General features: G+C 41.3%; 1 protein-coding gene across 1 annotated transcript; it reads left to right on the top strand.

Annotated features, from left to right (window-relative positions):
* The first annotated feature begins 244 nt into the window (after positions 1-244).
* ido1 (indoleamine 2,3-dioxygenase 1) lies at positions 245-3,142 on the top strand. The gene is made up of 10 exons (XM_044197995.1): positions 245-430; positions 977-1,072; positions 1,154-1,273; positions 1,412-1,530; positions 1,639-1,653; positions 1,760-1,859; positions 2,032-2,149; positions 2,227-2,278; positions 2,379-2,527; positions 2,609-3,142. Exons 1-10 carry the CDS (start codon positions 338-340, stop codon positions 3,004-3,006), a joined length of 1,260 nt encoding a protein of 419 aa, XP_044053930.1. The 5' UTR covers positions 245-337; the 3' UTR covers positions 3,007-3,142.
* The last annotated feature ends 10,312 nt before the right edge of the window (positions 3,143-13,454 follow it).

The following is a 13,454-nucleotide window of genomic DNA, read 5'->3' on the forward strand; positions in this document are numbered from 1 at the left end:
ATACTTAACATGTTTTTATAATGCATGAGAAAAGTAAAAGAATACATCTGCACAGTAGTATAATTCAACAGGAGCTGGTTAAATGATGACAAGACATGATAACGGTGAACGTCCTCTACTTAATGATTCACAAAGTGAAGCATAGGTACTCATTTGCTAAACTTAACTTAGAGTTGTGCAATAGCAGTGAGGGATAAGTGTTGTGTAAGCAATTGTAAATATTGTTGACAATAGCTGTAAAGTGAACTCTGTGCTGGAATCCAGACAGTCTGGGGTCTCTTGAACCACTTGATAGTCAGAGGATCGTTGCTTTCTGTGGGTTTCTGTCACTTTCTCTATGGCTGCTTCTGAATCTGCCTCCAAATCTCATTTCTCTCTGGACTCCTACCATGTCTCTGAGGAGCTTGGCTTCATCCTCCCTGATCCTCTGGTAAGAGAAAAGCCCAGTGGATGAGTTTACTTTTTACAGTTTTTACATTTTGCCTTATACACAAGCTGTCATAATGAAATATCTGATTGTCAGGGAACCTCAGTCTCAGTGAAAGGTATTCAAAACATGAATTTAAGTGAAAAATTGCCATACTGAATCTTACATAGGCAGTCATTTAACTGAAACTAAATATAATTTACATGAAATGAAAATGGTGCTCATAGTGTAGCTGTTATAAAACTGTGAACCCCTGGCTGGTGGTATTGATTGACTGAGGGAAGTCAAAATTTGGCATTGTTTCTGTTTGCTTTGTGTAATGAACTTTATTCCCATTTTATTTAAACACTCCAGTCCAGGGTCAGTGCATGTAGCAACATAAAACAATGAAATGCAAATTTAGGTAAGAGGCCTTAAAAGTCGAAATGAAAATGTCTTAGATTTTTCCATCATTTTGCACCTTCACATCTGTGCACTGTTCTGTTTTATTTGCATTTGCCATCAACATTTTCTTATGATGCACACGGTGCTCCAACTTGACTTTCAAAGGAGGAGCTTCCACCTTACTACCAGCCATGGATGGATATTGCCCTGCGAGTCCCAGAGCTTGTGCACACTCATGAGTTGCGCTTCCACATCAATAAGGTAAGTGAGGACAATAAACTGACAAGGACAACTCCCATGTTTATGGAGGTGTGGTTCAGTGTTGATACTCCATCTGTCCAGATGCCACTGCTGAGCAGCCAGTTTCTGCAGAAACACCGGGAGTTAAGGCTGGCCCACCTGGCCCTCAGCGTGATGACCATGGGCTACGCCTGGCAGGAGGGAGAGAACAACACAGTTGAGGTATCGTTGTGCGATTCAATTTTTCTTTTTATCATATTGACTTTTTCCTTCTCTATGTATGTCCCTGACTGCTATCAGTTGGTCTACAATCTACAATTTCTATGAATTACTTTCCATCTTCAATAATCTTCCTTTAAGATGCTGCCACATAACCTGGCCGTCCCATACTGGGAGGTGTCACAGCGCTTAGGACTTCCCCCAATTCTCACCCATGCAGATGCTGTACTGGCTAACTGGAGGAAGAAGGATCCAGAGGGGTAAGGCCAGTTATCTTTTGCATGTGGTTTAGTTGTCTCCTGAACAAGTGATAGGTATAAATCTGTTCTCTTTCTTTTTCATGTTCATTTTTATGTCCCCTGTGCCAGGCCTTTTGACATGGAGTAAGTGCATTTTCACTTGAATTCTGGTCTATTACACATAAGGTACCATAATGTACCATAATAATCTGATGTGTGCAATGGTTATTGTTTTACTTGCATCATGCAGGAACCTGGAGCTGCTGGTCAGCCTCCCAGGTGGAGACAGTGTCCGAGGTTTCTTTATGGTTACTCTTCTGGTGGAGCTGGCAGCAGTCCCTGCTCTGAGGGTGAACATATATTCAAAAATAAGTCAATTCATGCCATATGTACTTCTGAAAAAACAGTCTAAGGAATAATCGTATCTCAGTATCTGAGTGAAAACTATAAAAGTCCCCTTCAAACGACAATTAAATCGAGCAAATTTCAGACAAAGCCATTGTAACTGGACCTGTGTTGCAGAACATTCCCATTGTGATTAATGGTGTCAGGAGTGGTGACACTGAGGCTGTGGCCAGAGCCCTGGAGGACATCAGCCAGTCATTACAGGACATGACAGATGCACTCAAACTGATGCATGGTAATCACTCAAACATAACTTAAAATTATTTATTTGCCTATCAACAAGTATATTTAATTCATGTTTTTTTTCTTAAGTGTATGTGGAGCCTTCGGTCTTCTATGGCATTATGAGGATCTACCTGTCTGGGTACTCTTTGTTTTTATTTGACTTATTAGTCATTTATTTGTAAAGTGAAACATGTTTTTGAAATGTGTGTGTGTGTTTGTGTCCACGTAAACATGCATAGGTGGAAAGACAACCCCTGTATGCCAAAGGGGCTGGTTTATGAAGGGGTCCAGACAGAACCAATGGAGTACTCAGGTGGGAGCGCTGCACAGAGCAGTCTGCTGCACTGCTTTGATGAACTTTTGGGAGTCAAACATAAAGCAAAAAGTGGTAAGATGACAAATGTTTTCCTTTGATTGATTATGCCAGAGAGGAATGGGAAAAACTTATTGTGATACTGCCCTTATGTAGGTGCCTTTCTAACCCGCATGAGGAACTACATGCCACCTGCTCACAAGCAGCTGATCCAGGACATCTCTTTGCAACCCTCCCTTAAGAGTTTTGTCCAGCAGCAGGCCAGCAAGCGGCTAAACCAGGCCTTTCAGCAATGTGTCACAAAACTGTTGGCTTTGCGGGGAAACCACATCAATGTCGTCAGCCGTTTCATCACTGTACCTGCTTCCCGTGCCCGACAACTTCGTAACCAGAGCCAGGACTTAGAGGGGGAGATGATCAGCAGAGCACCCACAGCATTAGAAGAGAGGGGCACCGGTGGCTCTGGCATCATGACTTTCCTTAAGACTGTGAGGGACCAAACAAAAAATGCCTTCCTGCCTGAGACAAGCAAAGAAATGAAGCACCACAGCTGATGTGAGCTGTCATCACTCAGAACACACAGTAGAGTGTCAACTACATCACATAAAACAGACAGTAAATCACCTCTTATTACTTAACACACTATTTTATATGTCATTAAAAGGATGCCTTTTGGCAGAATGAGAGTGAGAGGCCTCCATCACTTGTCTTACATGTAGCTTTGTTGTGTCCGTAAACAAACCTCAGCTTAATAGACATGAGCAATACCCATCATTCAGTCCAAACCATAATTCAAACCATTGCTGTTACTTTCCATTAAATTCAACCGCTAATTCCTTCTTTAATCTCAACTGGAACATAAAAAAATGCATCAGACATCTGCTCCAGACCCACATACTGTATCTAGAGCACATTTGGACATTAAATAACTTAAGTCAATGCAAAACCCCCTTACTTTTCGGGAAAGTGATTTTGAGATTAATTTCAAATGTAGTTTAGAAATAACAAAGAGGGTTTGTCTTCTGTTATTTGAAAATGTAGCAGCAGGTATCAGTTTTCAGTTTTAAAAGCAAAAATAATAATTAAGAGACACTTTCAGTTGTCAAAAAATGTGAAAAAATTAAATACTGCAATACCTTGTGAAACCATGGCAGGGCACTAAAGGGCAGCATAAAGATTCACAGTGTTTGCCTTTAAAAAGCTGTGGGCAATATCTGAGTGCACCAAAGGCATGCAGGACACTGATTTAGCCTTGTCACAAACAAAACTGACCTGATAAAATAATGTATTCATCATTAATAATAGTTATTTGAAGAGGTGTGAAATCCACACTTGCTGAAATCTTCCTGACACGCTAAATCATTGACAGGCTGGAACCTGAGCTTTCCCATTCAGAACATAATCAGCCTTTGTTGCATCTTTACAGTGCGTCCTCACAACGGGGTTGTCTTGTCAAAGCACAATGCACAATGCAGTGCAGAGGTGCATCACTTATCAGAGTGGTTACCTCAGCAATCCTGCCGTCCTCCTCCAGCCCACATCCAGCCCTCACATGCCCCACTATACTTCCTGGACTGAGAGTGTGGAAAACCCAGTGCAATGAAGGGATGGATTGTGCCATGAATGGCTCATGCTGTGTAATCTTCACCTTTCCTGGCTCATCTCCGCTGGTGTTTCATTACAATAGCAGCCTTGCAAGATCAGATAAGGGAGATGATGTGGCAATTAGACATGACAATCCCCCACAACCTGAGCGATCTACTTTATCTTGCCCTCTTTTTTTATGTGCTGGGTCGCTGGGAAGACAATGGAAGAGCACATGAGAGAGAAAACAATTACACATGGAGCCTGTCAAGATTTTAGTGTGAGAGACATTTGTTAAAGGTTTTTGGAGTGTGCATGAAGACAGAAGTTTTAAGCCATTTTGTTCTGATTAATGTACAGCAAATACATAAAAAGTGTATTACTGAGCAGTCATTCGAGTTGGTAGTCATTCATGCTGCCATTCACCGCAAACCATTCACTCAGACATGTTTTACAACCTGAAAAGCTGTTTGTAAAACATAACAGGAAGACCCTAGGTGAGGAGCTGAAAGGTGAACAGAAACTACGCAGGGATGGAGAGAGTTGGGTGGCGAGGAGGACAAATAGTGTGTCCGCATGTCACAGTGACCTGATTAGAGCCTTCTTCCACAGCCAAAGCAAATAATCCCCTTCCTTATTGCCTGACTGTGAGGACTCCCTGACAACCCGGCAGTAAACACAGGCCATCTCTAAGGATGTCTACATTGTGTAGTCGGGGCTGGGCCTGCACCGCCGCTGAAGTTTCACCTGGTATCCAAACAGCGGCTGGTTTCATGACACACACGAATCATTTGTATTGTACTGACAGTGCTGTGAGATGTATTACAAAATAAAAGTGTGCAAGTGTACGAACTTGCCAAACAAATGCTTTCAAGAATCAACTCTGCAAACTAAATCAGTGATTTTCCTCACATCAAAGGGCATCTGGAGTCACTCTTGTTTTCATAAAATCTACTCAAACTTCCATATTCCATCTATCAGAGCCGACAGGATTACAGGCGTGGGTTCTCCTTTTGGTTAGACAATCGGATATCTGTTCCTTGGTGGTTAACCACAGGATATCCTGGATTCTGTTATTTCAAAATTGAATTTATGATGCTGCTGCTTACCTCAAGCCAAGCAAAGCCAGGACCTTTTCTCACCCTGTGAGTGAGCAGCCACGATGGCAGCAGCTCGGGACTGATTGTCTTTGGCATGCACATGACGGGCGTAGCTGGGAATTATGGGCTGTGTGTGCAGTACAGTAGGTGACTCTGGGCGTTTTACCACTTTCTACTCATCTGGACTTCACTATCTTTGTCAAACATCTATGTCTACACACCCACAGGTCAGACATGTCTTTATAATTCACTTACTGATCAGTTTGGACACACCCTCAGTTAAATTAGAGGGCTCTATATCCTAATAATCGTCTGTCATCACCATTATGACCACCAATGTTCAGAATTTGACTATAGAGGATAATTAAGGTTTAGCCTGAAAGTAACTCTGGCTTGTTCCTCATTGTATATATATTTATAATACACACTTGAGACCAGATACTCACGAGGAACTCTCTTAATTTGGGGATCTAAATACTCACCACCCCGATTCCCCACAGGATATCCATTTAGTGGTCTGAGTAAAAGAATTTAAAGATATATGTGACAGTTCACCCCATGGGCAGGGGTTTCTTTACCGATAGTGTTCCTAACAACTCTCCTAATGCCATGATCACCTCCAAACTGGTGAATCATCCCTCCTATAGTACCTCCATTTAGAAGGTTTCCATAGAAGCCTCTCTAAACACAAGCAAACGTAGCCAACATTCACTGTGTTGTGGGTTTTCAGACTTTACTTTGCTCCCTACTAGTCACCATTAAACAAGAAATCAAGCTCATCTTTCACCCGCCGCATCTTTTAAATCATTCTTTTTGACCCCAGCTCCTCTTTGTACATCACTTGCGCGTTCTGTTAGAGCAGGTTAAAGGCTTTTGATGTAGTCATCTTACTGCAACTTTATCACTTCCTCCCCACTGACTCGACTGAAACGGCATGCCCACATGAAAAAAGAAAAAAAGAAGCTGTCATGTTCACAGCCAGCTTGAAAGGCTGCTTTTTCAGGTGTAGAATTACTGCTGTTGCCAGTGTTGATTATCCAGCCCAAATGATGTCACCGACTTGACAGGAAAGCACACGTCACATTGCAGCCTTTATTCTTTCAGGGAAAAACTTGTGACATTCTGGCCCCTGTGATCAAGACGCTGCATCATGCCATACGGCATAGGTATCCTTTTGGCTTTGCATCTGATGGACAGTTACATTGCATCCTTGCAGCAGCGTGAGTTGCAGTGTTTAGCTGGATAAACGTAGGAGTTTGTCTACATGTGTTTGTTCAGATGACTCTGTTGTGCCAGATTTGATGAGTCACCTGTGATGTTTTCTGAGCCTACAGCCATGCTAGTGGCTCTGTACTCAGGCACAGTGGTGCTTTGAGCTAAATGTTAACACCAGCATGTTAACATGCTCACAATGACAATGTTAAAATGTTAATGTTTAGCAGGTACAACATTTTATGTTTGCCATCTTAGTTCAGCGTGTCAACATGCTAACATTTGTTAATTGGCACTAAACACAAAGCACAGACTGACTGATGGGAATGTCATTCGTTTTGCAGGTATTTCGTCATAAACCAAAATACTGGACAAATTAAATTTTAACTCGATGATAGTGCTAGATGAAAAATGAATTACAATTTATTCTGAGTTGTGAATGTCTGAACCAAATTCCAACAGTTGCTGAGACATTTTACTCAAACTCATGAATGTGAACCGCATGATAACACTAGAGGAAAAGTCAGAGGACCACCAAAGTCATTAGGATACATTGTCAGGGGACCATGAATTTCTGTATAACATTTCATGGTAATCCATCCAATAGTTTTTGAGATATTTCACTTTGGCTCAAAGTGAATCAACTGACTGTTAAACACTGCCATCCCTAGAGCCATGCTGCTAGCTTGGTTAGGAAATGTAAAATAAATTGACAAAAGAAAAGTTATCTCCCTTCTGAAAATGTCATCCTTTTGTTTTTTGTGCTTTTCTTTGTGTTGAACACTTTAGAATGGCTCCTTTTCTGTATTCAAAAACTCGTACTGTAGTGACCTGTAGTGATTTTCTCTTTCATATGTACTGTGAAATATGCTTTGACAAGGTTAATGAAACAAATAAATGTGGCCACTACACACTGTAACCCCAGTGATCTTCTTTCATTGTAGTTTTGCTTTGTAGTGGCTGTTGGCCAGACAGTGAATTCAAGGGTAATAGATATTTTAACACACTATCAAAATCTGTGAAGAACTCCAGATTTTTTTTACACTGTCAGTCTTATCTTCCTTTAACTATACACTGTGACTTGTAGAAAGTAATGAACAGAGAAGTTAGAAAGAAGTTAGGAGAGATGTTAAATGTGCAGATGAGTATGATTCTCACTCATCATTATTGTTACATTTCTAGCTATATGTCCTGTAACAAATACCTCAACTTGAATTACTAAAAGACAAACAGCGGCAGATTTTGGAAATAGAAGCTTCTACTAAATGATTTCCTGTGTGCTGTGGGTCCCTCTAAATGAACTGTAGTCTACTCTAAGTACAAATGAGAAAAGTCTGAACTTGAGCGTTGTAAGAGCAACACTTTGCAGAAGACTCGCAGTGACCAAAATGCCCTTACAATTCAGTTAGACTTGCTGAATGGTTTCCTCAGAGATCTCAACCACACATTTTAAATCAGATTTTGATGGCAGCTAGAAGAATACATGACATTCAGATGGCTTTCCTCACAGGATTAGCAGAAGCCCACACACGTCACAGCCTTTTGTCTTAAAGGTTAACACAACTTTGAGCTGTGTGACAGGGAATACAGCTCAACCTCTCACCACTGCTGACTCACTACTGGCCTGGCCAGGTGCGAAACAGACAATTGTGCGATCCCACACACACACACTCCCACACGTGCGTGCACACAGACGTGCACACACATGCAAATGCACTCAAATGCGCAGACACACGCCATGCCCAAATGAGCACACATGCATGCACGTGTAGACACAGCACCTTATTCCCTCTGACCTGCAGACAGAGATACCTTGTGTGTGTGTGTGTGTGTGTGTGTGTGTTTACTCCCACTTTCCCCACTTGGCTTTCCTCTCATGCCACATAGCTATTGTCCTCCTGCCTCTCACTGTGCTGATTGACTTCCTCTTCCTCTGAGTTGTCGCTAATGTCACCTTCCCTGCTGGCGCCCACACACTCATGTTATCAACAGCTTCTCATCCGGGTTCCAAAAATACAGGAAGTTCCCCTGGGGGTCTCCTGCATGGAAAAGAAATGTCCATCTCTCCCTGTCACACATTCACATGTATTCCACGCTTCATACAGAGACACACTGCATGACAAGGGGGCCGTGAATGAGCTCAGGGGTATATTTCACAGTAGGATAATACCAGTAACCTCGGGAACTAGAGATAATATCTGCACAGGGATGTTCCCACCTCCATATTCAACACCAACGTAGACTCGAGCTGTGCCACAGCTTGAGTGACAAGCCAAATCTGTAACAGAAATGAAACACGGTTATACAGACTAAAAAAAGACAAACACTGGCAGATCAGATTTCACTGATTGATAAAGTCTTCCAAGCAGTGACTAGATAAGTGTCGTAAGTCACTACAAAATTGTTTTATGGCAGTTAATCAATCGGGAGCAAAAAGAGGAGTCTTTCTTCCCAGACCCTGCTGCAGTTCAGTCATGGACACTCTGTACTGCATGGACACTCTGTACTGCAATTTTTGGACACACGGTCAAGTTTGCTTTTTCTGCATGGGATAAAGCTCATTAATCCACATTGGCGATGGCTTACTTATGTAAGAAAAAAAAGGGGGCTTCCTTTGGAGTGCAGCTACCGAGAGATGGAATGAAAATCCTGCAATGGTCGTCTAATCCCAAACTTCCCAGTAAAAACATTCCACTTCCTCCCAGGCGAGATCCGGACTTGTTCGCATGCAGAGCTGGGGCAGGGAGAGGGTGGGCTGCTCCGACCAGAGGACAAGCTGGAGACAGACGGGGTCAGGCAGATGGCAGGAGCGGTCAGGTGCAACTTACAGGCCTGGGGAGACCACTGACATGAGGCGCTGCACTGTTCTACCATGGACAGGAAGAAATATGAACGTCCTTCTGCTTCTGTCAGCTAAAGAATATTTTCAAATTGGTTGAAATGGAGGACAGGATCTTCTTGTGCCATAAGTCAAGATGAAAGACTTAGTTCAGAGAATAATACCGCTACGATGCAAAAGAGTAACAAAACATCAGAAAGAGACGTCATAGACTTCATGAACACTACTGTAGACGACAGGCAGCAACATTTGCTTACCTGCTGCAGCTTTCATGGTAGTTTTATCAGGCAGACATCTTCTTTTATTTTCATTGATTATGCCCACAACATTTCAAGAAGGCCAGAGACTGTGCTTGCATCCCAGAAACCCTGCTTTGTTTGCCCAGATTTTATGATTGAAGGAATGTCCATACTTGTATGCATGTTCCCTTTACAGACAGTAAGAAGGGTTTAGTGGCAGGACAAGCTGTAAGACCTGTTTAACCCCCCTTTGAGAAAGATTGTAGTCTGGTGTCCTTGGCGAGGGTGTCCAAGTACGTATCTTCTATTTAGCATCACTGTAAGGTGAGTTTTTTTACGCTTTAACACTTGTTTCATAATAATTGTTTTATTCACTGTTTTGTAGATTCCCATTGCTTCTGCTGTTGGTTATTTTGTTAATTCATGCTTTGGGAAGGCTTTTGTATGTCCTTTACCGATGAACGGTAAAGGGCATTCCCCCCACATGATTATAGATTATAGATTATATTATAGATTATGAAGACTAAGAGTCTACAGCCATGCTGGTGGCTCTGTGATGACCAACATTTTGGACCAGCCGACAGACCGACATCGTCATTCATGGCTAAAAAGCAATGGTCTGGTTTAGTTGTCTTGGAAACTAACATCACTATAGATACAATTTATTTTGCTAATTGTGTGAGGACAATATCTTACAACGAATTAAACAAAAATATTGGTTGATTAACACCACAATCAATATATAGCTGTTCATATGGACTGAGAAGCTTCATACACTGGTTTGATTGGTTCACGTAAGAGCACATTCAGACCTTTTGTCCCAACCTGAGGTTGCTGCCCACACAGCTCGAGCTTACTTTACTCGTCTCTGCTCCCAAGGCACCGTGTCCTGAAAAACTGTATTCATAAAACAAACTATTACAATTTGTTCTGCCAAAACATGTTCACCTAAGCCAAAAACAACCAAATTTAGATTTAAGACCTTGTACTTTCTGCCATGTAATTTACTAAATTGGGGAAGCCAATATTGTTAGTTTCCGCAGTGGGCTTAATGCAAAACATATAAATAGATGCTTGCCAAATGTACTTGTTCAGTATTGTCATGGATAAAATTAGTTTCTGAGAACTAAAATATTTTTCATTGCAAAAATCAGGAAACCCCAAAAATATTGTTCCAGCTCTTGGAACTTCTTATGTGGTGTCATCTGAATTACTATTGTGGAGTGCAAATATACAGTAGTAGAGCAAAAAGTTCTTTCTCATTTCTGTTGTGTAATTATATAATCTAGTCTACTGCTATATAATCAAATAACTGAGCTTGTTTTAAACACTCTGAGAGGGCCTTTGTGCTCAGATGTTTATATTACCCATTATATGGAGAGCTGACACACAGGACCACAGTGAACAAAGTGGACAAGTCTGGCAGAGAAAAAACAAATGTTTGGGACTGAAAAGATCCAGCCATTTCAACCTCAGCTGCCTGACACATATCCTTGTAAAAAATTACATTTTGTTTACTAAAATAAATTGGCGTACACTTTTTCAGACATCAAGTGGCACTTTGGCAGCCTTGGGCGCCAGGTTATTTTTTTAACATTTATTTTCATTCTTATTTATTCTTACTCATTTGCATGTCAGTAACTTCCAGGAGTTTCATTCTGGCTTCCCATTTCTACAGTGTCTCTGTACGCCATTTTCGCTCTTCCTCCCATCAACTGCAGCTTCGCATGCTGCTGGTTATTACTCTCCATTAAATGAAACCTTTCTCCAAAAATAATTCAGTAAAATGATTCTCTTCTGTGTCAAGACAGTGTGTCTGGCCAGAGCTAATTCAATAACTTTAAATAGGCTTGATTGTAAAAATTAGTTGACAAATTACAGTGTTTGGCATTTTCTCCTTTTCTTATTCATAGACGTACAGTATATTGAAATCAGCTGTGCAAGCAGCAACAGACATGAGAGTGAAGAGTGAAGAGTGTCTTTTGGCAAAACAGCACGCATACACACAGAGACACACACACACACACACATAGAGGAAGTAAATCCCCCACAGTAGGGGCCGAATCTTCACTTTTCAACACCAGTCTCTAAGCAAGAGAAGTCTATAAAAAGTAATTACCCTGAACAGACTGTGGTAACACTGCAGCTCTCTGTGACCTGTTCAACACTTCCAAATATTCAAGATTAGTGTAGTATCAAAAAATGAATATGATGTAACCTGTGATAGTACAAATCATATTTGTAAGTACTGAAAAACTATGAACTATCAAACTGAGAATGGATACTATACTAATGTTGTTTAGCCTGAAGACACTCCAGTAACACTTGTACAGTTTTACACATGAATAGTTCAGATCTATGGCAGAAAAGTCTTCTTGTGTTTTGAGCTTAAAGGTTCATTAGTGACTTCTGAAATAGCAGTTTGACCAAAAATTCTTAGCACAATACTGGAAATTTTCCGGAGCTTTCACCAGCATCTCGTGGCATTTGTCAGTGGGTGAAGTTTGCTCAGTTGTCATGGAGATGGTTCAGTCACGTGATAACATATATTGGGGGAAGACTGTAACCACTGTCTCCATCTGCTGATGAAGGCCACAAGATGTGGCTGAAACATTTCTTGTATTATTTTCATTCTGTTCTGCTGTACATATCGGTGTATGTCTTTTAATACAAAGCACGTTGAGTTCACTTGTATTGAAATGTGCTTTATAAATTATATTCCCTAACCCAGCAATGACCAGCATCCTGAGGAGAAAGTCCTCATGTATAGAGGGATAGATTAATGTTCGTCCTCCAGCATGAAATTATTTGTCAAGAGGAGCAAAACATAAAAAAAACAACAGGACATTGTGTCCCTGTTCAGTCCCAGTATACAGCAGCGTGAAAGGCAGATGTACTTTTATTGAGCTGATTATCCTCGAGCACACTGTCCCACTGTGAGGGATGCTTGTGCCTCAGCTCCACTAAAGAGCGTCAGCACTGTGGCAGTGAGCTGAGTGATGTTTATGAGGTTCAGTGACTTTCTGTCTTCCTCTTAGTTCAGCACATACTGTATCGTGTATTAGTGGAGAGGTGAGTTTGTGAGACCTTTGTTACATCTTTTTGTACATCTGCTGCAGAAAAGCTGCAAAGTTAATCTTTGAAAAAGTGAGGATTTTACAGGAGTGTGATGAATAAAATACAGTTTTGCCCCTTTGCTCTAAAGCACAAGCAACCATTTTAACTTGTGTTTCTAAGCCCCCCCCCAGCTCCTCAGAACTTCCACAAAGCCCTTAATATTCACTGAGATTCAAATAGACGTAACAGCTGCATGTTTTCTTTCTGAACAGAAAAAAGACTGGAAAATGTGGCTGTTTCTTCACAAAAACAAATAAAATCCATACTTGTGTGTTTGAAGAGCGTTCTGAGAAATTAGCCAAATTATTTTAAAAAATGTTGTGGGAACCAGAGTCGAGGTCCTCTCTGGATAATGGGGCAGGATGCTCTGGCTGTGTAGTCCTCACCTGCTGGCCTGGCACCAAGCAGACCCAGAAGAAATTATCACGCAGCAGCTTGAATTAAACGGTCTCATGCAGACAAGGTTGTTCCATTAACAGAGGACCATGGAGACAAGCATGTTCTACCGTGCTCCTGTTGTGTCTGAAGTTTTAGGGTACAAAGCTGGATGCCAATTAAAGGCTTTGTAATGTGATTTAGGTGGGAAGGATCTGACGTTTGAGTGAGACGCTGCATAGAGTGGCATAAAACTAGTCAGAAGTAATGGAGATTGTGCAACTGGTTTCAACTCACAAAAAAAGTTATTTTTTAGTTATTGTAAGATAAATCTTCACTTTTTTTGCCAACTTCTACATCAGTTTTATTTCCCACAATGCCTCAGGACAACCCTTGGAGATACAGGGTGTGAACTTGCAAAGTTGCATAGAATATCATTGTTCATAGCATAATGAACACAAGGTAGAGCTTTTCTAGTTCCAAAAAGTCAAACTCTATTATGCAAAATACCAGTCCACAGTGTCTTGCAGCTGCTA

The sequence above is a fragment of the Siniperca chuatsi genome, linkage group LG5, assembly GCF_020085105.1.
Source record: "Siniperca chuatsi isolate FFG_IHB_CAS linkage group LG5, ASM2008510v1, whole genome shotgun sequence".
Classification (NCBI taxonomy): domain Eukaryota; kingdom Metazoa; phylum Chordata; class Actinopteri; order Centrarchiformes; family Sinipercidae; genus Siniperca; species Siniperca chuatsi.